At 34.1% G+C, this 18,709-nt stretch overlaps 1 protein-coding gene across 1 annotated transcript in view; it reads left to right on the forward strand.

Moving 5' to 3' along the window:
- The window catches only part of CDH9 (cadherin 9), an 81,916-nt gene that overhangs the window by 54,727 nt on the left and 8,480 nt on the right, over positions 1-18,709 (forward strand). The window contains exons 5-7 of the mRNA XM_036279430.1: positions 1,336-1,523; positions 3,184-3,437; positions 18,220-18,356. Of these exons, the coding sequence (XP_036135323.1) occupies positions 1,336-1,523; positions 3,184-3,437; positions 18,220-18,356 (579 nt within the window). The remainder of the gene's footprint in view (positions 1-1,335; positions 1,524-3,183; positions 3,438-18,219; positions 18,357-18,709) is intronic.

The following is an 18,709-nucleotide window of genomic DNA, read 5'->3' on the forward strand; positions in this document are numbered from 1 at the left end:
AGGCATAATTTCATGCAATCCTCATAACAAACCTATGAGTCAATTTTTATCATTATCATTATCATTCTATAGATGTAGAAACAAGGGTTAGAGAATTCAACTAACTTGTCCAGTGATGGCAATCCAAGTCCAGGCATTTATATTTGGAAGTCCCTCATCTTAACCACCAAGCAAACTGGAATGAGAACAGATTTTGAAGTCAGAGGACCTTTGTTTTGCATTCTGCTTCCCTCAATTTTACAAGATGATTTCCTTGAGCCCTATCTCTGAGGATAATATACCTGTCTTGGTCCTTTAAAGACTAATGTTAGGAAAAAAAAAAAAAAAGACTAATGTTAGAATTCAATAAGTTAACATAGAGGGCCTTTAGCCTTATATAGAGTTCCATGCATATTAAATGTTTAAAAACATTTCTAACTTTTGTTGACATATTTTTGTATTTTTATTTCCTTTTTTTATATTGAATGAATAGTCAGAAACTAAAATGCTTTCAGAGATAACACAATGCAATGTAATGATTGGCTAGAACTGCAGGAAACAAAAATATTCAGATCCCACTTAAAGGCATTAACACATTGACAAAACAAAAACAACACTGCTATGTATAAACTGTTTTATCCCTGATTTAGAATATAAAAATAAATGCTTAACAGCCCTGGCTGGTTTGGCTCAGTGGTTAGAGTGTCAGCCTGCGGTCCAGAGAGACCAGGGTTCAGTTCCTGCTAAGGGCACGTACCTCATTGTAGTTTGTCCCTGGCCCCGGTTGGGGTTGTGTGAGTGGTGGCCAGTTGATGTGACTCTCTCATCGATGTTTCTCTTTGTCTCTTCCTCCCTCGCTCCCTCTCACTCTATCTGAAGATGAATGCAAAAATGTCCTTGGATGAGGATTAAATAAAAAAATAAATAAATAAATAAATAAATAAATAAATGCTTAACAGGGCAAGAAATCAAATATGTGCTGCTTATATAGAGCTATCAACACTGTCCTTACACATTTTTATTTACATTAAATTATTTAAAAGATTTATTTGGTTCTTGCCCTAAGTCTGAGTTCTGGATTCTAATATTAAGCCTACCATCAATTATCTGAATAACCTTGGGACATTCACTTAATCTTTCTGGAACTTATATTTCTCAATTACAAAATGAGAGTGTTCTGCCTTTATAAATTATTTTTCCAACTTATTAAATCTATAATTTTTGACAGCTTACAATTCAATACGATGAAAACCTCTTCCAATTTCAAATTAATCTATTTAAGTAAAAATGGCAAAAGAAATAAAGGATTTTTGCTATCTAAAGATGAAATGTCAAGAGCTCTGATTTAATTTTCAGGTACGTATCAGTTTAATTCTCCTGAGTCTGTACCTCTGGGAACCCATCTTGGAAGGATAAAGGCCAGTGACCCCGACGTGGGGGAAAATGCTGAGGTGGAATACAGCATTGCTGAAGGAGACGAAGCCAACGTGTTCGATGTCATCACTGACAAGGACACACAGGAAGGGATCATAACTGTCAAACAGGTTTCTTTTCGTGTCTTCATTTTTTCATTGAGCACTTTATGGTTGCATTTTTCTTTTCAGTTCATGGAAGAAAAGCCTAAGATTTATTTTTCCCATTCTTTACATATTGTCTATCTTTCATGTAAGTGGGAATAGTTGTGATTTTACTTCGAGTAAGCGAAGCACCTTCAGCACTGACACTTAAAAAGCCCTATAAGCGAAGGTGTGGAGAAAAGGGGACTCTAGTACACTGTTGGTGGGAATGCAGACCGGTACAGCCACTATGGAAAACAATATGGTGTTACCTCAAAAAATTAAAAATTGAACTTCCATTTGACCCAGTGATCCCACTTCTAGGAATATACCCTAAGAAGCCTGAAACACCAATCAGAAAAAATATATGTATCCCCATGTTCTTAGCAGCACTATTTACAATAGCTAAGATCTGGAAACAGCCCAAGTGTCCATCAGTAGCCAAATGAATAAAAAAGCAGTGGTACATATACACAATGGAGTACTATGCAGATGTAAGAAAGAAAGATCTCTTATCCTTTGAGACTACATGGAGGGACCTGGAAAGTATCATCCTAAGTGAAACAAGCCAAACAGAGAAAGACAAGTATCATATGATCTCACTTATTTGTGGAATATAATGAACATAACAGTCTGAGAAATGGGGTAGTGCAAGTGGGGTACAGACTGACAATCACCAGAAGAGGGGGTGGTGGGGGAGAGATAAACCACAGAACTTATATGCATGTGTGCATGAACAATGGACATGGACAACAAAGCTGGGGACAGGGCAGGGAGGGAGGGGGAGAGGGAAATCAGTGGGGTAAAACGAGAAACATCTGTAACAAAAATTAATTAATTTATTAATAACAAAAAAAAAAGTCCTAAAAACCTCGGCTGCTTGTGCTTATCAATGGCAACAATCAAACCAGGATTAGATAACCTCTGAAGTCCTGTTTCACGTTTCTCCAAGGCAGAAAAAATAGGCATGCAGCCATCACTGTTCCATACACTTTTAGAACATATTCAAATTGTGAAATGTAGCCTTCTGTTCAAGGTGATGAAACCTGAAGATGCAGTGTGCTTTTTGTTGGATTTCTTGATGTTTAATGTAATGAGGGAGAACAGTATGAAGCTTACATTGAATAATACAGCTAAATATTGATTACTTTCTATTGTCCTGATGACTTGCTTTCATTCACCTCTTGCTTTCCACAATGTTCAGATGAATGAAATTATTATTTTTTCTTTTTGTAATACCAGGTTTAGAAACTAAGGAAGTAAATTATATGAATAGTTTGATAAATATCTACTATATTTTTTTCTTCTAATTTTAATTTTGTATACCTTTTGTGATGATAATAATAATAATAATAAACTACATATCCATTAGATAATAAACCTGTGAACACCAAAATGTGAAATGTATTACCAAGTGGGAATCAATACTAATGTGGATGCCATAAAACTCAGTTATCTCCTGTAAATACGTGTAAGGCAGAACAATATTTACTAATTTATTTTATATACCCATGAAGCAATAATTGGGAAAGCTATTAATCCAGAATTACTGGTACTACTAAGAGAGCTGGTCATTAAATATTGACGTTATCTTCCATTGTTATGTCTGCTATATTATATTAATTTTTCTTAATTGATTGAACTTCAGAATTTAGATTTTGAAAACAAAATGCTGTACACTTTAAGAGTGGACGCAAGTAACACGCACCTCGATCCACGATTCCAACACCTGGGACCTTTCAAAGACACAGCTGTGGTCAAAATATCTGTGGAAGATATAGATGAGCCTCCTGTGTTCAGTAAAATGTCTTACTTGATAGAGGTAGATGAAGATGTAAAGGAGGGCAGCATCATTGGACAAGTTACAGCATATGACCCAGATGCTACAAACAATTTCATACAGTAAGTATTTTGGGAAAACGCGTTTGCAGAAGTATAATCTCACCCTTTGCAAGCTGTGTGGAAAAAAATAGCATTGCACAATGTATGATCAAGTACAAACACTTCATAGCACAGACTCTTACCTGGGCAGTCTTCTAAATGCCCTGTATATTTTATTTAATTTGGTTCGTTGCTTTACAAAGTAAAACCTACTAGTATACCTTTCTGAAGATGGCGAGACTACGGACTGAGTAGTTGAACAAGTTCCCAAATAGTGTCCAGCCTGGGTTTGCAAATCGGGCTGATCATTTCAGAGCCTATGACTTTTAATCCCTTATCTGTTCTGATTTTATCTGATTTTATCTGTTCTGATTTAATCCCTTATCTGTTCTTGTCTTTTTTTTTTTTTTGGTAAATGATAGTTTAAATAAAAAGTGATTGAAACAAATAAATTAGAAAAAAAATATGATCTTCTAGAAATATTAAGAGATAACTTTTGAAACTGTTGAAATGTCTTCATTTGAAACCAGTCACTAGTCAAACCATGTATCAAAATTTTGGAGAAACAATGTCAATTACATTTATTTAATAACAAAATTAGGAAAAAGAGTAATAATATTTGAGAAGTGTTTGGCTCAGCGGTTGGAGTGTCGGCCTGCGGTACAGAGAGACCTGGGTTTGGTTCCCGCTAAGGGCACGTACCTCGGTTGCAGTTTGTCCCCGGCCCTGGTTGGTCGTGCGGGTGGCAGCCACTCGATGTGTCCCTTCACGTCGATGTTTCTCTCTCTCTCTCTTCCTCTCTCTCCCTCCCGCTCTATCTGAACAAAAAATGAAAAAATGTCCTCGGGTGAGGAAAAAGAAAAAAAAAATATGTATAATGTTGTGTAGTATAGTGTAATACTTTTACAAAGTTTGAATATTGCATTAACCATTTAAAGCTTTTAATATGCCAAAAACTTAAATAATTCTTATACCCAGTGCTTAAGGAGAGTATAAACAATAAATGGATATATAGATGGTGGATGAAAATGGGAAAAAATATGGAAAACAGACTACTGAAATAACAGATAAATAATGCATCATGTGCTAATGTGTGGCTAGGAAAATGAGTAAAAGTCTGCTTCATTAAAATTTGATTTTTTAATTAAAGAAAATAAATGGGTAAATTATTATAGGAAAAGCTCAAATTTACAAGACTTTGTCATACTATCAGACATGAAATTAGTAACCACACTGTTAATAGATAATTATTAATTTTTAAAAATATGTAATGACTATTCAATAGTGTTAACTTATAAGCAACATTTGTTGCACTAAATATATCCTAATGAATATTTAATTTGCTGATTGATTTATATATTACAAGTCCATAATTTTAATCTGTAGTTAATGCTCAGAGTTTATATTAGCTTGAAATATTTGGCTAATTTTAGGTTAATTAAAATAAAATTAACTCATATCTTTCTTTTAAATAAATATTTGTGTTCAAATGATGTATTTTGCATATTGTTCAATATTATTTAAAAAACAAGTTATAATAATAATCATGCATAGAAGGTTACTCTGACAATTTTTATCAGCATACATAAAATGTATTTAAAATCCCTATATTACACAAAACAAAACTCCAAAAATTAAATGAATAAATAATCTAGTTTCTCAAGTGGTCTATGTATGTGTACTAGCATGTTTATTTCCAAAATAATATTTCTTTTTATTTTATTAAAATTGTATGTGGCCAATTGGTTTTGGCATCTCTTAGGTGTGCATTCATTTTAAGTTAACGATAGAAAGCTTACATTATGTCCATGTTTTTGCAATATTACAATGGAAATAAATTGCAACTTATACTTAAAAAGAATAGGACCTTGTTCATACCAAAAGCCAGCTATAAATGCTCAATTAGTATCTGCCTTTGGTAGTTTTTGTCAGATAAAAAAAATAGTAGTCAATATTTGCTGTCCCTTTATTTCTCCCTAGTTTATGGCACAAAAGGTTTCTGTTAATTTTCTAAGGTCTATGTTTTTTTAAAATTCATTGATTGTAACTTTGCCTATTAATATCATCCACTGTTAGAAAGTTGTAGACAAGTCGCAGTGTAGTAATTCTTTCAGATAAAGAACCATTTATGTACAAACTATTGAGCAGTTCTCAGTATGAATGAGACAAAGTCTTAATAATCTGTGTATGCTTTTCTCATTCATTTTGTATGATATCTTACATATTAGGAATTCAGTGAATGTTGGTGAACTTGAGAGAGACACTGGACTTTTCTATGTTGCCAAGGGTATTTGTTTATTCAGAGAACATCAAGAGTTTCATTAAGCTGTACCAGTTTAACACTGTTTTCTATACACTATTTCCATTTATTATAAAGTTAAATAATAGGTAACAACATATATGTTCTACTACTCCAATTGTGGCAAAAACTTGATGAAATAAAACTGTCAAACATTGTGCCCATTTTTTCCTCCATAAAATGGTTATTTTATGAGCATCTACTATGAACTAGAACTGTCTAAAGAGCTTTATATTTACAGCTCATTTAATCCTCACCACAAATTTATAAGGTAGGTACCATTGTTATCACCCATGTTTTATAGAAGAATACACTGAGATGCAAAGAGTTTAAGGAACTTTCCCAAGGACACAGTAAAAATAATTAGCAGATGGAGGATTCAAAGTATTGTTGATCTAAATGCATAGTCAATTTTTAGAAGATATACTATACTTTCTTACTGATCTGATTATTAATTAGAAGTAATTAATATAATATTCTAATTAATCAACTATTTAGACTGACTTCAGTACAAAGTAGAGTCCTCAAGAACAAAATTATGCAAAAGGCAAAACATGGCTTTCTTTTTATTAAATATATTGGGATGTCATTGGTTAATAAAATCATTTAGGTTTCAAATGTATATCTCTTTGATATATATTATGTATAATGCATTGTGTGCCCAACAATTAAAGTGAAATCATCTTTTGTCAACACATATTTAGCCCCTTCACCCTTCACTAATCCAAACTCCTACCCTTTGACAACAATCACATAGTTTGTGTCTATAAGTTTCTGTTTTATATCCCACATACGACTAAAATTATGTTTCTTAGGTTTTTCTAGCTGATTTATTTTGCTTAGCATACTATTCTAAGGTTCATCCACGTTGTCACAAATGGCAGTACATATTTTATCTTTTCTTACAGCTGAGCAGTGTTCTTTTGAATAAATGTACCACGTCTCCTTTATGCAATCGTCTATCGAAGGATATCTTAGTTGTTTCCATGCCTTGGCCACTGTGAATAGTGCTGCAATGAACATAGGGTTGCATGTATTTTTGCAAATAAATGTCTTCATGTTTTTCAGGTAGAAACCTCAAAAAGGGGTTCCTGGGTCATATGGTAACTCTAGTCTTCATTTTTTGGAACTGCCCATGTGTTTTCCATAGTGGCTGTACCAGTTTACAGTCCCACCAGTAGTGAATGAGGTTTCCATTTTTTCCACAACCTCTGCAACACTTTTTATTACCTTGTTTATAATGGCCATTCTATCAGGTGTGAGGTTGTATCTCATTATAGTTTTGTTCTGCATTTTCCTAACAGCTAGTGATATATGAACATCTTTTCATATATCTGTTGGCTGTTTGTTTGTATGTATTCTTGGTAGAGGTGTCTGTTCAGGTCCTCTGCTTTTTTTGTTGTTGTTGTTGATCCTCACCTGAGGATATTTTTCCATTGATTTTTAGATAGAGTGGGAGGGAGGGAGGTAGAGAGAAACATTGATGTGAGAGAGACACATCGATTGGTTGCCTCCCACATGACCCCAACCGGGGCTGGGAATCGAACCTGCAACTCAGATATGGGCCCTTGACTGGGAATCAAACCTGGACCTTTTGGTCTGGAGGCGGGTGTTCTAACCAAGGAGCCAGACAGACCAGGTCCTCTGCAAATTTCTTAACTGTATTGTTTGTTTGGTGTTGAGTTGTATAATTTTAAAAAATATGTATTTTAGATATTAATCCCTTACTGTTTGCAAATATCATCTCCCATTCAGTTGGTTGTCTTTTTGTTTTGTTGGTGGTTTCTTATGCTATGCAGAAGCTTTATAATTTGATATAGTCCCATTCATTTGTTTTTGCCTTTACTTCCTTTGCCTTTGGGGTCAAATTCATAAAATGTTCTCTATGACCAAGTTCCGTAAATTAGTGCCTATGTTTTCTTCTATGTAATATGTAATTTATTGTTTAAGATCTTATATTTAGGTCTTTGATTTTTTTTCTTTTTATTAAAAATATTGGGGGGTGGCACTGGATAATAAAATGATACAAGCTTCAGGTGCACAATTTCACAACAAATCATCTGTACACTGTATTGTGTGCTCACCATCCCAAGTCAAGTCTCCTTCTGTCACCATTTATCCTCTGAATACCCTCCACCTCCCTTATTCCCCCTCCACTTAGCAATCACCACACTCTTGTCCATACCCATATCCTGTTCTTTCTCTTTATTTATATTTGATTCATTTTGAATTAATGTTTGTACATGGGGACAAATTGTAATCTAGTTTCATTCTTTTGCATGTGGCTTTCCAATTTTTCCAGCATGATTTATTGAAGAAGCTTTTCTTTTTCCATTGTGTGTTTTTGGCTCCTTTGTCAAAAATTATTTGTCCATATACACGTGGCTTTATTTCTGGGCTCTCAATTCTGTTCCATCGGTCTGTGTGCCTATTTTTCGGCCAGTACCATGATGTTTTGATTATTATAGCTCTGTAGGATAACTTGAAGTCAAAACCTCTGGCTTTGTTCTTTTTTTCTCAGGATTGCTTTAGCTATTCGGGGCCTTTTGTGATTCCATGCCAATCTGATGAAGGTTTTTGTTCAATTTCCTTAAAAAATGACATTGGGATTTTGATAGGTATTGCATTAAATGTGTATATTGTTTTGAGTGATATGGCCATTTTAATTATATTTATTCTTTCAATTCATAAACATGGATTCTCTTTTTTATTGTGTCTTTGTCAATGTATTTTAATAATGCTTTGCAGTTTTCAGTATATAGGTCCTTTACATCCTTTGTTAATTTTATTCATAAGTATTTTATTCTTTTGGTTGCAGTTGCAAATGAAATATTTTTTTTATTTATTTTTCTGTGGTTTCATTGTTAGTATACAGGAAAGCAGTGAATTTTTGTACATTGATTTTGTATCCTGCAATTTTACTGTATTTGTTTATTGTTACTAAAAAAATTTGGTTGAGTCTTTAGGTTTTTCTATATACAGAATCATGTCATCTGCAAAAAAGTGACATTTTTATTTCTTCCTTTCTAATTTGGATGCTTTTTATTGCTTTCTCTTTCCTGATTACTCTGGCTAAGAATTCCAGAACTATGTTGAAAAAGAGTGGTGAGAGTGGACTTTCTTGTGTTGTTCTTGATTTGATAGAAAAAGCCTTCAGGTTTTTACCATTGGGTATGATACTGGCAAAGGGTTTGTCATATGGCCTTTGTTATGTTGAAATACATTTTGTTATGTTCTATATCCATTTTATTGTATGTTTTAATCATAAATGAATGTTGTATTTTATCAGAGGTTTTTTTCTTCATCTATTGATAAGATCGTATGATTGTTATCCATTGTTTAGTTAATGTGGTGCATTACAATGATTGATTTGCATATGTTGAACCATCCTTGCGCCCCTGGATTGAACCCCACTTGATCGTGATATATCTTTTTTTTTTTTTTTTTTAATGTATTGGTGTATTCGATTTGCTAGCATTGTGTTTAGTGTTTTTGCATATGTATTCATCAGAGATATCAGTCTGTAGTTTTCTTTTTTTGTGTTATCCTTGCCAGGTTTTGGTATCAGGGTTATGTTGGCCTCATAAAATGTGTTAGGAAGTATTGCTTCTTCTTCAGTTTTTTTGGAAGGGTTTGAGAAGGATAGGTACCAAATCTTCTTTGAATGTTTGATAGAATTCACTAGTGAAGCCATCCAGTCCGGGACTTCAATTTTTTGAGAAGTTTTTGGTGCTTCTTTCAATTTCCTCACTGTTTAGCAGTCTTATTAAATTTATCAATTTGTCAGGATTTAATCCAGGAATGTTATATATTTCTAGGAATTTATCGATTTCTTCTAGATTATTGAATTTGGTGGCATGTTGTCTTTCATAGTGTTCTAATACGATCATTTGTATATCTTTATGTATGTGATAACTTCTCTTTAATTTCTGATTTTGTTTATATGAGTCTATTGCCTTTTTTCTTAGCCAGTAGGTTGTCAGTTTTATAAATTTTTTTAAAAAACAGCTTTGTTATATTAATTTTTTGTATAGTTTTTTTGTTCTCTATTCAATTTAATTCTGCTCTAATTTTTATTATTTCCTTTCTTCTACTGACTTTGAGTTCATTTTGTTTTTATTTTTCTAGTTCTTTAAGATGTAATATTTGGTTATTTACTTGGGATTTATCTTGCTTCTTGAGACATCGTAATGATAAAAACTTCCCTTTATTACTGCTTTCGCTGCAGTCCAGAAGTTTTGCTATGTTGTATTGTCATTCTCATTTGTCTCTCTCTATATTTTGAGCTCATCTTTTATTTCTTCTTTGTCCCAGTAATTTCCTAGTAGCATTGTTTAATCTCCACATTTCTGTGGGTTTCTCTACTTCTTTTTTCACAGTTGTTTTCTAATTTCAAAGCACTGTGATCAGATAATATGCCTGGTGATTTCAATCTTCTTGAATTTGTTAAGACTAGTTTTGTGACTCAACATCTAGTCTATCTTGAGAATGTTCCGTCTGCACTAGAGAATGCATAATCTGATATTCTGGGAGGAAAGGCTCTGCAAATGTCAAATATGTCCATTTGGTCTAATGTGTCATTTAAGGAGAATATTTCTTTATTGCTATTCTGTTTGGATGATCTATCTAGAACTGTCAATGAGTATTTAGGTTCCCAACTATGATTGTGTCTTCGTCAGTCTCCTCCTTTAATTTTGTTAGTATTTGCTTTATATATCAGTGCTGCCTGATTGGGTGCATATATATTAAGAAGTGTTATGTTGCCCTGGCCGGTTTGGCTCAGCAGTTAGAGCATCAGCCCATGGACCAAAGACTTCCAGGTTCGATTCTAGCCAAGGGCAAGTACCTCGGTTGCGGTTTGTCCCCAGCCCCAGGTGGCAACCAATAGATGTGTCTCTCTCACATAGATGTTTCTCTCTCTCCCTCCCACTCTGTCTGAAGATAAATGTAAAAATATCATCTGGTGAGGTTTAAAAAAAAGTGTTATGTCTTCTTGATGTAGTGTCCCTTTTATTATTATAAAATGTCCATCTTTGTTGTTTTTTTAATGTGTTTTTATTTAGTTTTTAGAGAGAGAGTAAAGAATAGCAAGAGAAACATTGATGTGAGAGAGAAATATCGATAGGCTGCCTCCTGCACACCCCCTGCTGGGGCTCGAGCCTGCAAGCTGGCATGTGTCCTGACCAGGAATTAAACCTGGATGATGATCAATCCAGTGAGCCACACCAGCCAGGCTAATATGTCCGTCTTAGTATCTTGTCACCTTTGTTATCCTGAGATCTATTTTGTCAGATATAAGTATGGCTACGCCTCCTTTTCTGTGGATGCTGTTTGCTTGGAGAATCATCTTCCACCCTTTCCTTTGACTCTAACTTTGTCTTTGCAGCTTAGATTTGTCTCCTGGGATGATAAATTCCCTCAGCTTTTGTATGCCTGGAAAAGTCTTTATTTCTCCTTCATATCTAAAGAATAACTTTGTTGGATATATTATTCTTGGCTGGTAATTTCTCTCTTTCGATTGTTTGAATATTTTATTCCACTGTCCTCTAGCTTGTAGAGTTCCTGCTGAGAAGTTCCTATCTGAGGATAATCCAGTGGGCTTTCCTTTATAGGTTAATTTCTTCTTTTCCTGACTGCCTCAATAATACTTTTTTTTGTCATTAGGTTTTGAATTTTAATACAATGTGCCTTGGAGAAGGCCTTTTTGGATTGAGATAATTGGGTGTTCTGTTTGCTTCTTGGGTTCAAGGATCTAGGGTCTTTCCATAGATTTGGGAAGTTCTCAACAATTTCTTTGAATAGGCTCTCCATTCCTTCCTCCCTCTCTTCTTCTTTTGGTATGACTATTATTTATATGTAGCTGTTTCTAATGAAGTCAACAATTATCCTAGAGTGCTTTCATTTTTTTATGCTCATGTCTTTCTTCTTCCTTGAGCATTATTTATAGATTTACATCTTCAATATCACTAATTCCTGTCTCCTTCTGCTTGGTTTCTCCTTCCTATGCTTACTAGTTCATTCTTTATCTCTTTTACTGCGTTATTTATGTGAAGAATTTCAATTTGGTTTATTTTTAAAGTTTCAGTCTCTTTGGTAAAATATACATTTTGTTCATTGATTTTTGTCAATTTGTTTTCTGAGGTCATTAAATAGCCTATTTTCTTGCATCTCATTGAGATTTTTCAGAACTACAATCTTGAATTTGCTGGCATTTATATCGCATTATTTCATGTCTTTAGGTTTGTTTTCTTGAGGTTTTTTATTTTCTTTTTGGGCTGCCTCACTGCCTTCATCATTTATGATGTATAGTGTCTTTGTCTAGGCATCTGTGTATGAGTGGCAGATTACTACCAGATTACTACGAAGAGGTTTTTCTATTATTTTCCAGTAGGTGGCACTGAATCACAAGTTGATCAGTTCTGTGAATTCCTTGTGCTGTTGTTTTCAGCCAACCACTGCATCGGTGTAGCCATAATGAGTGGGCTGGGCAGGGTGAACCCAGCGGCCTTCTGTGTTGTTTTGCCTTCCTAGTAATGGTGACCTAAGACCTTTGTGGGGTCCCACCTGCACCCCAACCCAGGACCAGTCACATAATGAACCCTTGGCTCAGGGAAAACGGATTCGGTTGTACCAGTTCTCTGGTTTGCAGGTAGTGTGCTCTGCAACTCCACACCTAGGGCAACGGGAGGCACGCTCTGGAAGACTATGGGGAAGCGAGGCACCGTGCCTTTGTTTCTCTGTCTGGAATGCTGACCAGCCAACAGCTTCAGGCACACGTTTGCTCTGTGTCCTCCTCGCCCACGTTTCAGGGCTCAGCCACAGCTTGTACTGCCCTTCCTGCAGGAATGCCACTGAATCTCCCTGCTCCTCCCAGTTGAAGGCAGTGGCAGCCATAACCTGATTCCTCCTCTGTCCCAGCTGAGCCTGCTGTGAGCCTCCAGCTGCAGGGCAGGTCCAAGGCTCAGTTCAGCTTGTCTCCCGTCGTGCTCTCCCGTTTGCTACCACTTGCCCATTTTAGATGTTTCATTGCTTGGATTTCTCAGGTATTTTTGTGCATTGAGAAGGGAAACGTTTGTTGAGTTTTAGCTTTTTAAATTGTTGAAAATTCAGGGGGAGAGTCCATCCCTCATGCTGCCATTCCTCTGATGTCCCACCCACTGCTTTGAAAACATGGTTTTTGTCCCTCAGGATTTGGTTCCATTTTTCATTGCTTCCTCCATTGCTTACAATATGGAATTACATAAGCTCACACTATAAACATGTTTGCTCAGAAAATTATGGCCTTACTTTTATTCTGCTTTTTAAATAAATGTATTGAGATTGTATTGACCAAAAAATGAACTATACAATTATAAATTATATGATTTCATAACCTCTGGCATATTAATCCACCTATTAAATCATCACCAAAATCAATATAATGTACAAATATCTTATTCTTTCCTCATAGTTCTTTGTAATATCTTCCTCTCAAACTTCTCAGAACCCACCCCCACCCCCAGGCAAACACTAATCTACTCTTTCAATATAGATTTGATCAGATTACATTTTCTTAAATTTATACAAATGAAGTCATACAGTGTTTATTCTCTTCTGTTTAACATCTTTCATTTAGCAAAACTACCTTGAGATTTTTCCATGTTGTTGTATTCATCAACAGTTTATTCTTCTAATTCCAACATATAGGAATACAACAAAAGTTTATCTTCACTTAATGATCCACATTTTGAGTTATTCCAAATTCTTAGATATTATATTTATATATATTTGTATTCCTAACTATTTTTTATTGAGTAGAGCTTTTAAAATATACATATAGATGTGTATTTTTATTAATTGTGAATATTTGCCAATGTCATTAATTTCTTCAAGTTTTGTTGTATTATATAACATACTATAATGTAGATGATACACCATCTGATAAAAATTTAGATTGCTTGGAGACATACATACACGCAGCCACCCCACACAATGTTCACACACATACATACATGCACGCTTATTCTGCCCTATATCTACTATCATGAGGATACAAGTTTAGGAGTAAAATTTGTGGGCCGAGAACTGATTGTAAAATTTGCAACCTTCCTTCACAGTATATAAAAGTGGTTGATACATTTTTAAGTTCAGAGCTATCCCAGGAATATTTGCTTTTCACGGGGTATCAAGTCTTGAAAAAGCAACGAACAGCACTTTAAGCTGTAAAAATCTCAAGAATTATGACAAATACTGAGAACAAATTAATCTCAAATTACGTTTCCAAAATTATACTGGCAAATCTGCCAACGTATAAAGCTATCCTGAATATAGGTGCTTCCTGTTAGCATAGAAATGTATGAAATAAATACCGTAAATATACAATTATACTGTGAAAACCCAGCAATGATTCAACAAGGAGGTAACATGGTAATGTGACTCATTTGTTTGCTCTGATAGCATTTAGAAGGATGGCTAATCCCCAGAGCAGAAATAGGCTATGATAAGCATCACGGAGAAACATTTTCCAGGGAAAGCTTGGGAACTAATTCTCACCCACCAGTAAATCTGTTCATCAAACATATTTTCTGAAATACATCTGCCATTTGCAACATGAGATTATGGTTATAGTAGCAGATGTTGTCAACTGTGTTCACCTCATTAGTAATCATGTATTTCCCAAGTTATAAGATTGATTATAGCTTTACAGGTTCTGAAACCACGTGTTGTCCTATTTCACACCTATTTTATGCAGAACATATTTAAAGTTCAATGAATTTTTGAAAAAACTCTTTTTTACTGAATTCAAATCAAGAGCAAGTCCAAAACAAACTTGTTACTGAGAAATTAGTTATGCCTCAATAAAATGTACATGATTCCACCATAAGCGAGAATAAATGGGTAAGTGCATTCATATATATCTGTATCCCTAGTACTTGCTGATTTTATTATAGAGACTAAAATAATAATAATTTGAAAATATGTCACTAATATTTGTGAAAAAATAGATTTGAACTATTTTGTTCAAACATTATATAGACAAAGGTCTTTTTGAAGGTGACTAAAGGTTTTACTGTTCTTAACCAGCAAACACATCTCTGACAAGCAGTAGCTAGAAAAAAAAAATTATGGCCATAGCCTAATTATTATATTGACTTAGATGGTTGACGATGTGCATGGAACTCAGTAAAAAAAAAAAGAAAAAGAAATGCTATCTTTATATTATCAATTTGTTCTGGTATCTTTAATTTAATTTATTATTATTTTTTTAGCAGATCTAAATAAAGGGATCTGATGTGTGTTTGTTAATGGTAGAACATAAAAAATAAACAAAGATCAAACTTAACCAGATTTCAGCTTCCATAGGCTCAGTTCTCTTGTGATCTTTTTTTTAAATTGCTATTTGCAGCCTATATGATTGGATCTTGTCTCTGAAGAAGGTATTCATTCAAAAAATTATGCAGTAATCTTTTTTAAAAATTATTGTTCAAATTCTATGTAAGGAGATCAATAAAATGTTGTTTTAATAGGCAATCTGCTGGAACACAGGGATGGCTTTGTCCTGTGTTAAATGTTTATTGGGCTTTTTCTGGCCATTTGTTGTAATCCGGTGCATTTATTATTAATAGGTAAATCAGAATGGCCTATTCTGCATTGAAAATGGAATATTGGCTGCTAAGTAAAATAAAATTATCCCAGGGCTTTGTATATCTGCAGGACATTATTTGCACTGGGACAAAGTTCTGAATATAGACCTAAAAATGTAGTGTTAATGTTGAAGTGAGCTATTTCTAAATCACCAAAGTGCCAGTCCCTCATGAATGCTTAACTTGAAAACAGGGCCTTTCAGCTTTGAACCTAAAAGTAGAGCCGCCAATTTTTCAACCTATTTTGATGCCACATAAGCTCCAAGTGTGTCAAAACTAGATTTGTATATTGTTAGAACTGTTCACTATTCCTTAATCATAGAAACCATGATACGAATCTCGAAGGCAAACAGCAATGGGCACACAGAGATTTTTATTTTCCTCTTTGATTTTCAATGTGAACAGTAGGAAGTAATCCAAGATCTATTCAGCCATAAGCAGATAATGGTTCACTATTGACCTTTTCAATAATGGAGAGAAACATATGTAGGCGAATAATATGAATTGAGTTCCATTCAATACATGGATGGGGTTAGTTTGTTTTACTTTGCTATCTCTTTTCATTCAAGATTGTTGTTATTCATAGGCAGAATTTAAAAAAATAAACCATTATTTTAATGTTTCAGTGTCTTTCTCAGCCCACATTAGAAATTAAATTGTAGGTGGGTTGACAACTAGAGATAAACATTATATTTGATTTCATTTTAGCACTATTAAGCAATAGAGATTTTAAAACATGTCATATGACTGTCATCCTCAATTTTAGTACATTAATAGAGATCTTAAAAATAAGAACTTTCTCAGATTCTTGTCTGACGAAGAATTCTTGGTTAAAATTCTTGGTTATCATTATGCATTTTATGTATTTATTATTATATCTAGGTTTCTAAGTATCCTGTTCCTAGGATTTTCCACACCAAAAATATAGTTACTTTTATGCAGTGACCATATGTCTATGAGTCTTTCAAAGACCCCCAAATATTTTTATAATAATTATGCAGAAAAATGATAATCATGATGATTGAAAAAGTGAGGGAATGCCACCTTTCCATGGAGCTATGCTTTTCATTGCATCACCCCTCCAAATGACAACAAGAAGGTGACTGAGCTGATACCATATTTTGGGAGTGAAGTACAGAAAAAAACCTGGGAACAATTACTTAAAGTTCTTAGCTATTCCACTTTGACGTAATATTTGTCAGTCTGAACAAATCAGTTACAAAGTTTAGTGGAAAATAAATTAGGCAAGGACTAGCATGTATTATGTTAAATTGTTTAAATCATTTTTGAAATCTGAATTTACTAACATGTGCCTTAGGTTCAACCCAGTTCATATACTAACAGACTAAATCACATGTTCTTTACTAAACTAAAAAAGTCATACTATTTAGATAAATGCATTTCCATCCAATGTCTAAAAATTGCCAATGTTTCACAATATTTAGCAACTTAAATATATATTACTTATGTTTGTCAAAGTCAGTGCCTGATTGTAAATATATTACAGATTTATAATGGGAACTGTAATTTCCCAATTCACCAGATTAAAAAGAAGTTTCTTTGTTAAGTGCTTTAATTTTTTTTTTCTTTATTGTTTTTAGAGAGAGAGGAAGGGAGAGGGAGAGGAAGATAGAAACATTGATGAGAGAGAACATCGACTGGATGCTCCCTGCATGCTCTACACAGGGGATTGGGCCCACAACCTGAGCATGTGTCCTAAATGGGACTCGAACTGGTGCCCCCTTGTTGCATGGGTCAACACTCAACCACTGAGCCACACTGGCCGGGCTTATTAAGTGCTTTTAATAGATAACCTAGAAAAATGAGGACGATGCCAGCAGCTGATTTGTCTGTTAGTTGTCTGTAACTGTTCTTTATAATTTTAGCCAGTGTACTCCATGGTCTGTCACCTTGCTATATAAACCTTGTCCATGGATTTGCCACATGGGATACACCTAAGAATTTGTTAGGAATGCAGAACCCCAGCTCCCACATTAGACCTATGGAATCAGAATTTTTAAAACAAGATCCCTGTATGATTCATATATCAGCTAACATTTTACTTTTCTGCTTTCTTCTATTTTTAAGGGTACATATGATTAGTTTAGGCCCATCTGGATAATCCAATTTAATATGCATCTCATTTTTTTTGACCTAAATCACATTTGCAAAGTAACTTTTACCATGTAAAGTAACATAATCAGAGTCCAGGCATGTGGAGATGGACATCCTTTAAGGAATGGCATTATTTTGCCAACAACAGAATGATACAAAGTTTTTTGGTGGCATGTTCCATATCTAGACCTAATGAGAAATATTTATGGGACTCTGTGGTAATGTCATTTCATTTTTATTTGGAATAGGTTGGAGGGGTAGATTGGAGGAAAACCTTCAATTCAGCTATGTTTTTGAACAGTTATTCAAAAGCAATGTTTTTACAACAGCCTCTCCACATTCATTTATGCTCATAAGGACACTGTGGACACATATTATTATGTGTTTTCTAAAACATAATTTCTTTTTACCCAGTGGAATTGACTCTCTCAAGTTTAATATAACTGCTTAGTATGTCTCAAGCACTGCATGGGTCTATGATAGGATAATTAAATCAAGTGACAATTAAAAACTTAACTAAAAGCTGCCACAAGGGCTCATGAGTATAAATGATGACCAAAGTACATGTAATCATAGAACTGAAATAATGGAAACAGCCAAATATATCAAATTGTCTAAATGACTATTACATTAAAAAAATTTTTTTAATGTTCTCAGCATTTGACCGACCATGTCTTGTTTAAACATGGTGTTAATTGTCTATGAAATAACATGAACTAACAATCTTAAAACAATGCTTGGATTTATGAGTCTCTGTTTTTTCCAGTTACTCTGTGGACCGGCACACTGACCTGGACCGGGTTTTCAGTGTACACGCAGAAAATGGCTCTATTTTCACTTTAAAGCCCCTTGACCGGGAATTATCTCCATGGCACAACATCACCATCATAGCCACAGAAATAAGTAAGTTATAAATACATACAACTGTACACACTATTTTTTCACCAAAGTGGTTAAATAATGGCATTAAGTAGACTATTTTTCTTGAGTGGAACAATTCCATTACTAGAAAGATCTGAGAGAAATGATTTAAAATGCCTGGATTTTTTAATGAATTTAATGATTACCTAATATCCATCTATTTTAAATTTGATTATCTTTATACCTTGCTATAAGATAGAAATATAATCTAACTTCATAAAATAACCAGTTTAAGAAAATTATCTCTTACAAATAATAGTTTATTATCAATCATATTCCTCTTTATATCATGCTTTCCATCTGGACCATGGAAGAAAGCTGTGATATCCATCAGC

This window comes from Molossus molossus, unplaced genomic scaffold (genome assembly GCF_014108415.1).
Source record: "Molossus molossus isolate mMolMol1 unplaced genomic scaffold, mMolMol1.p scaffold_m16_p_3, whole genome shotgun sequence".
Taxonomy (NCBI): domain Eukaryota; kingdom Metazoa; phylum Chordata; class Mammalia; order Chiroptera; family Molossidae; genus Molossus; species Molossus molossus.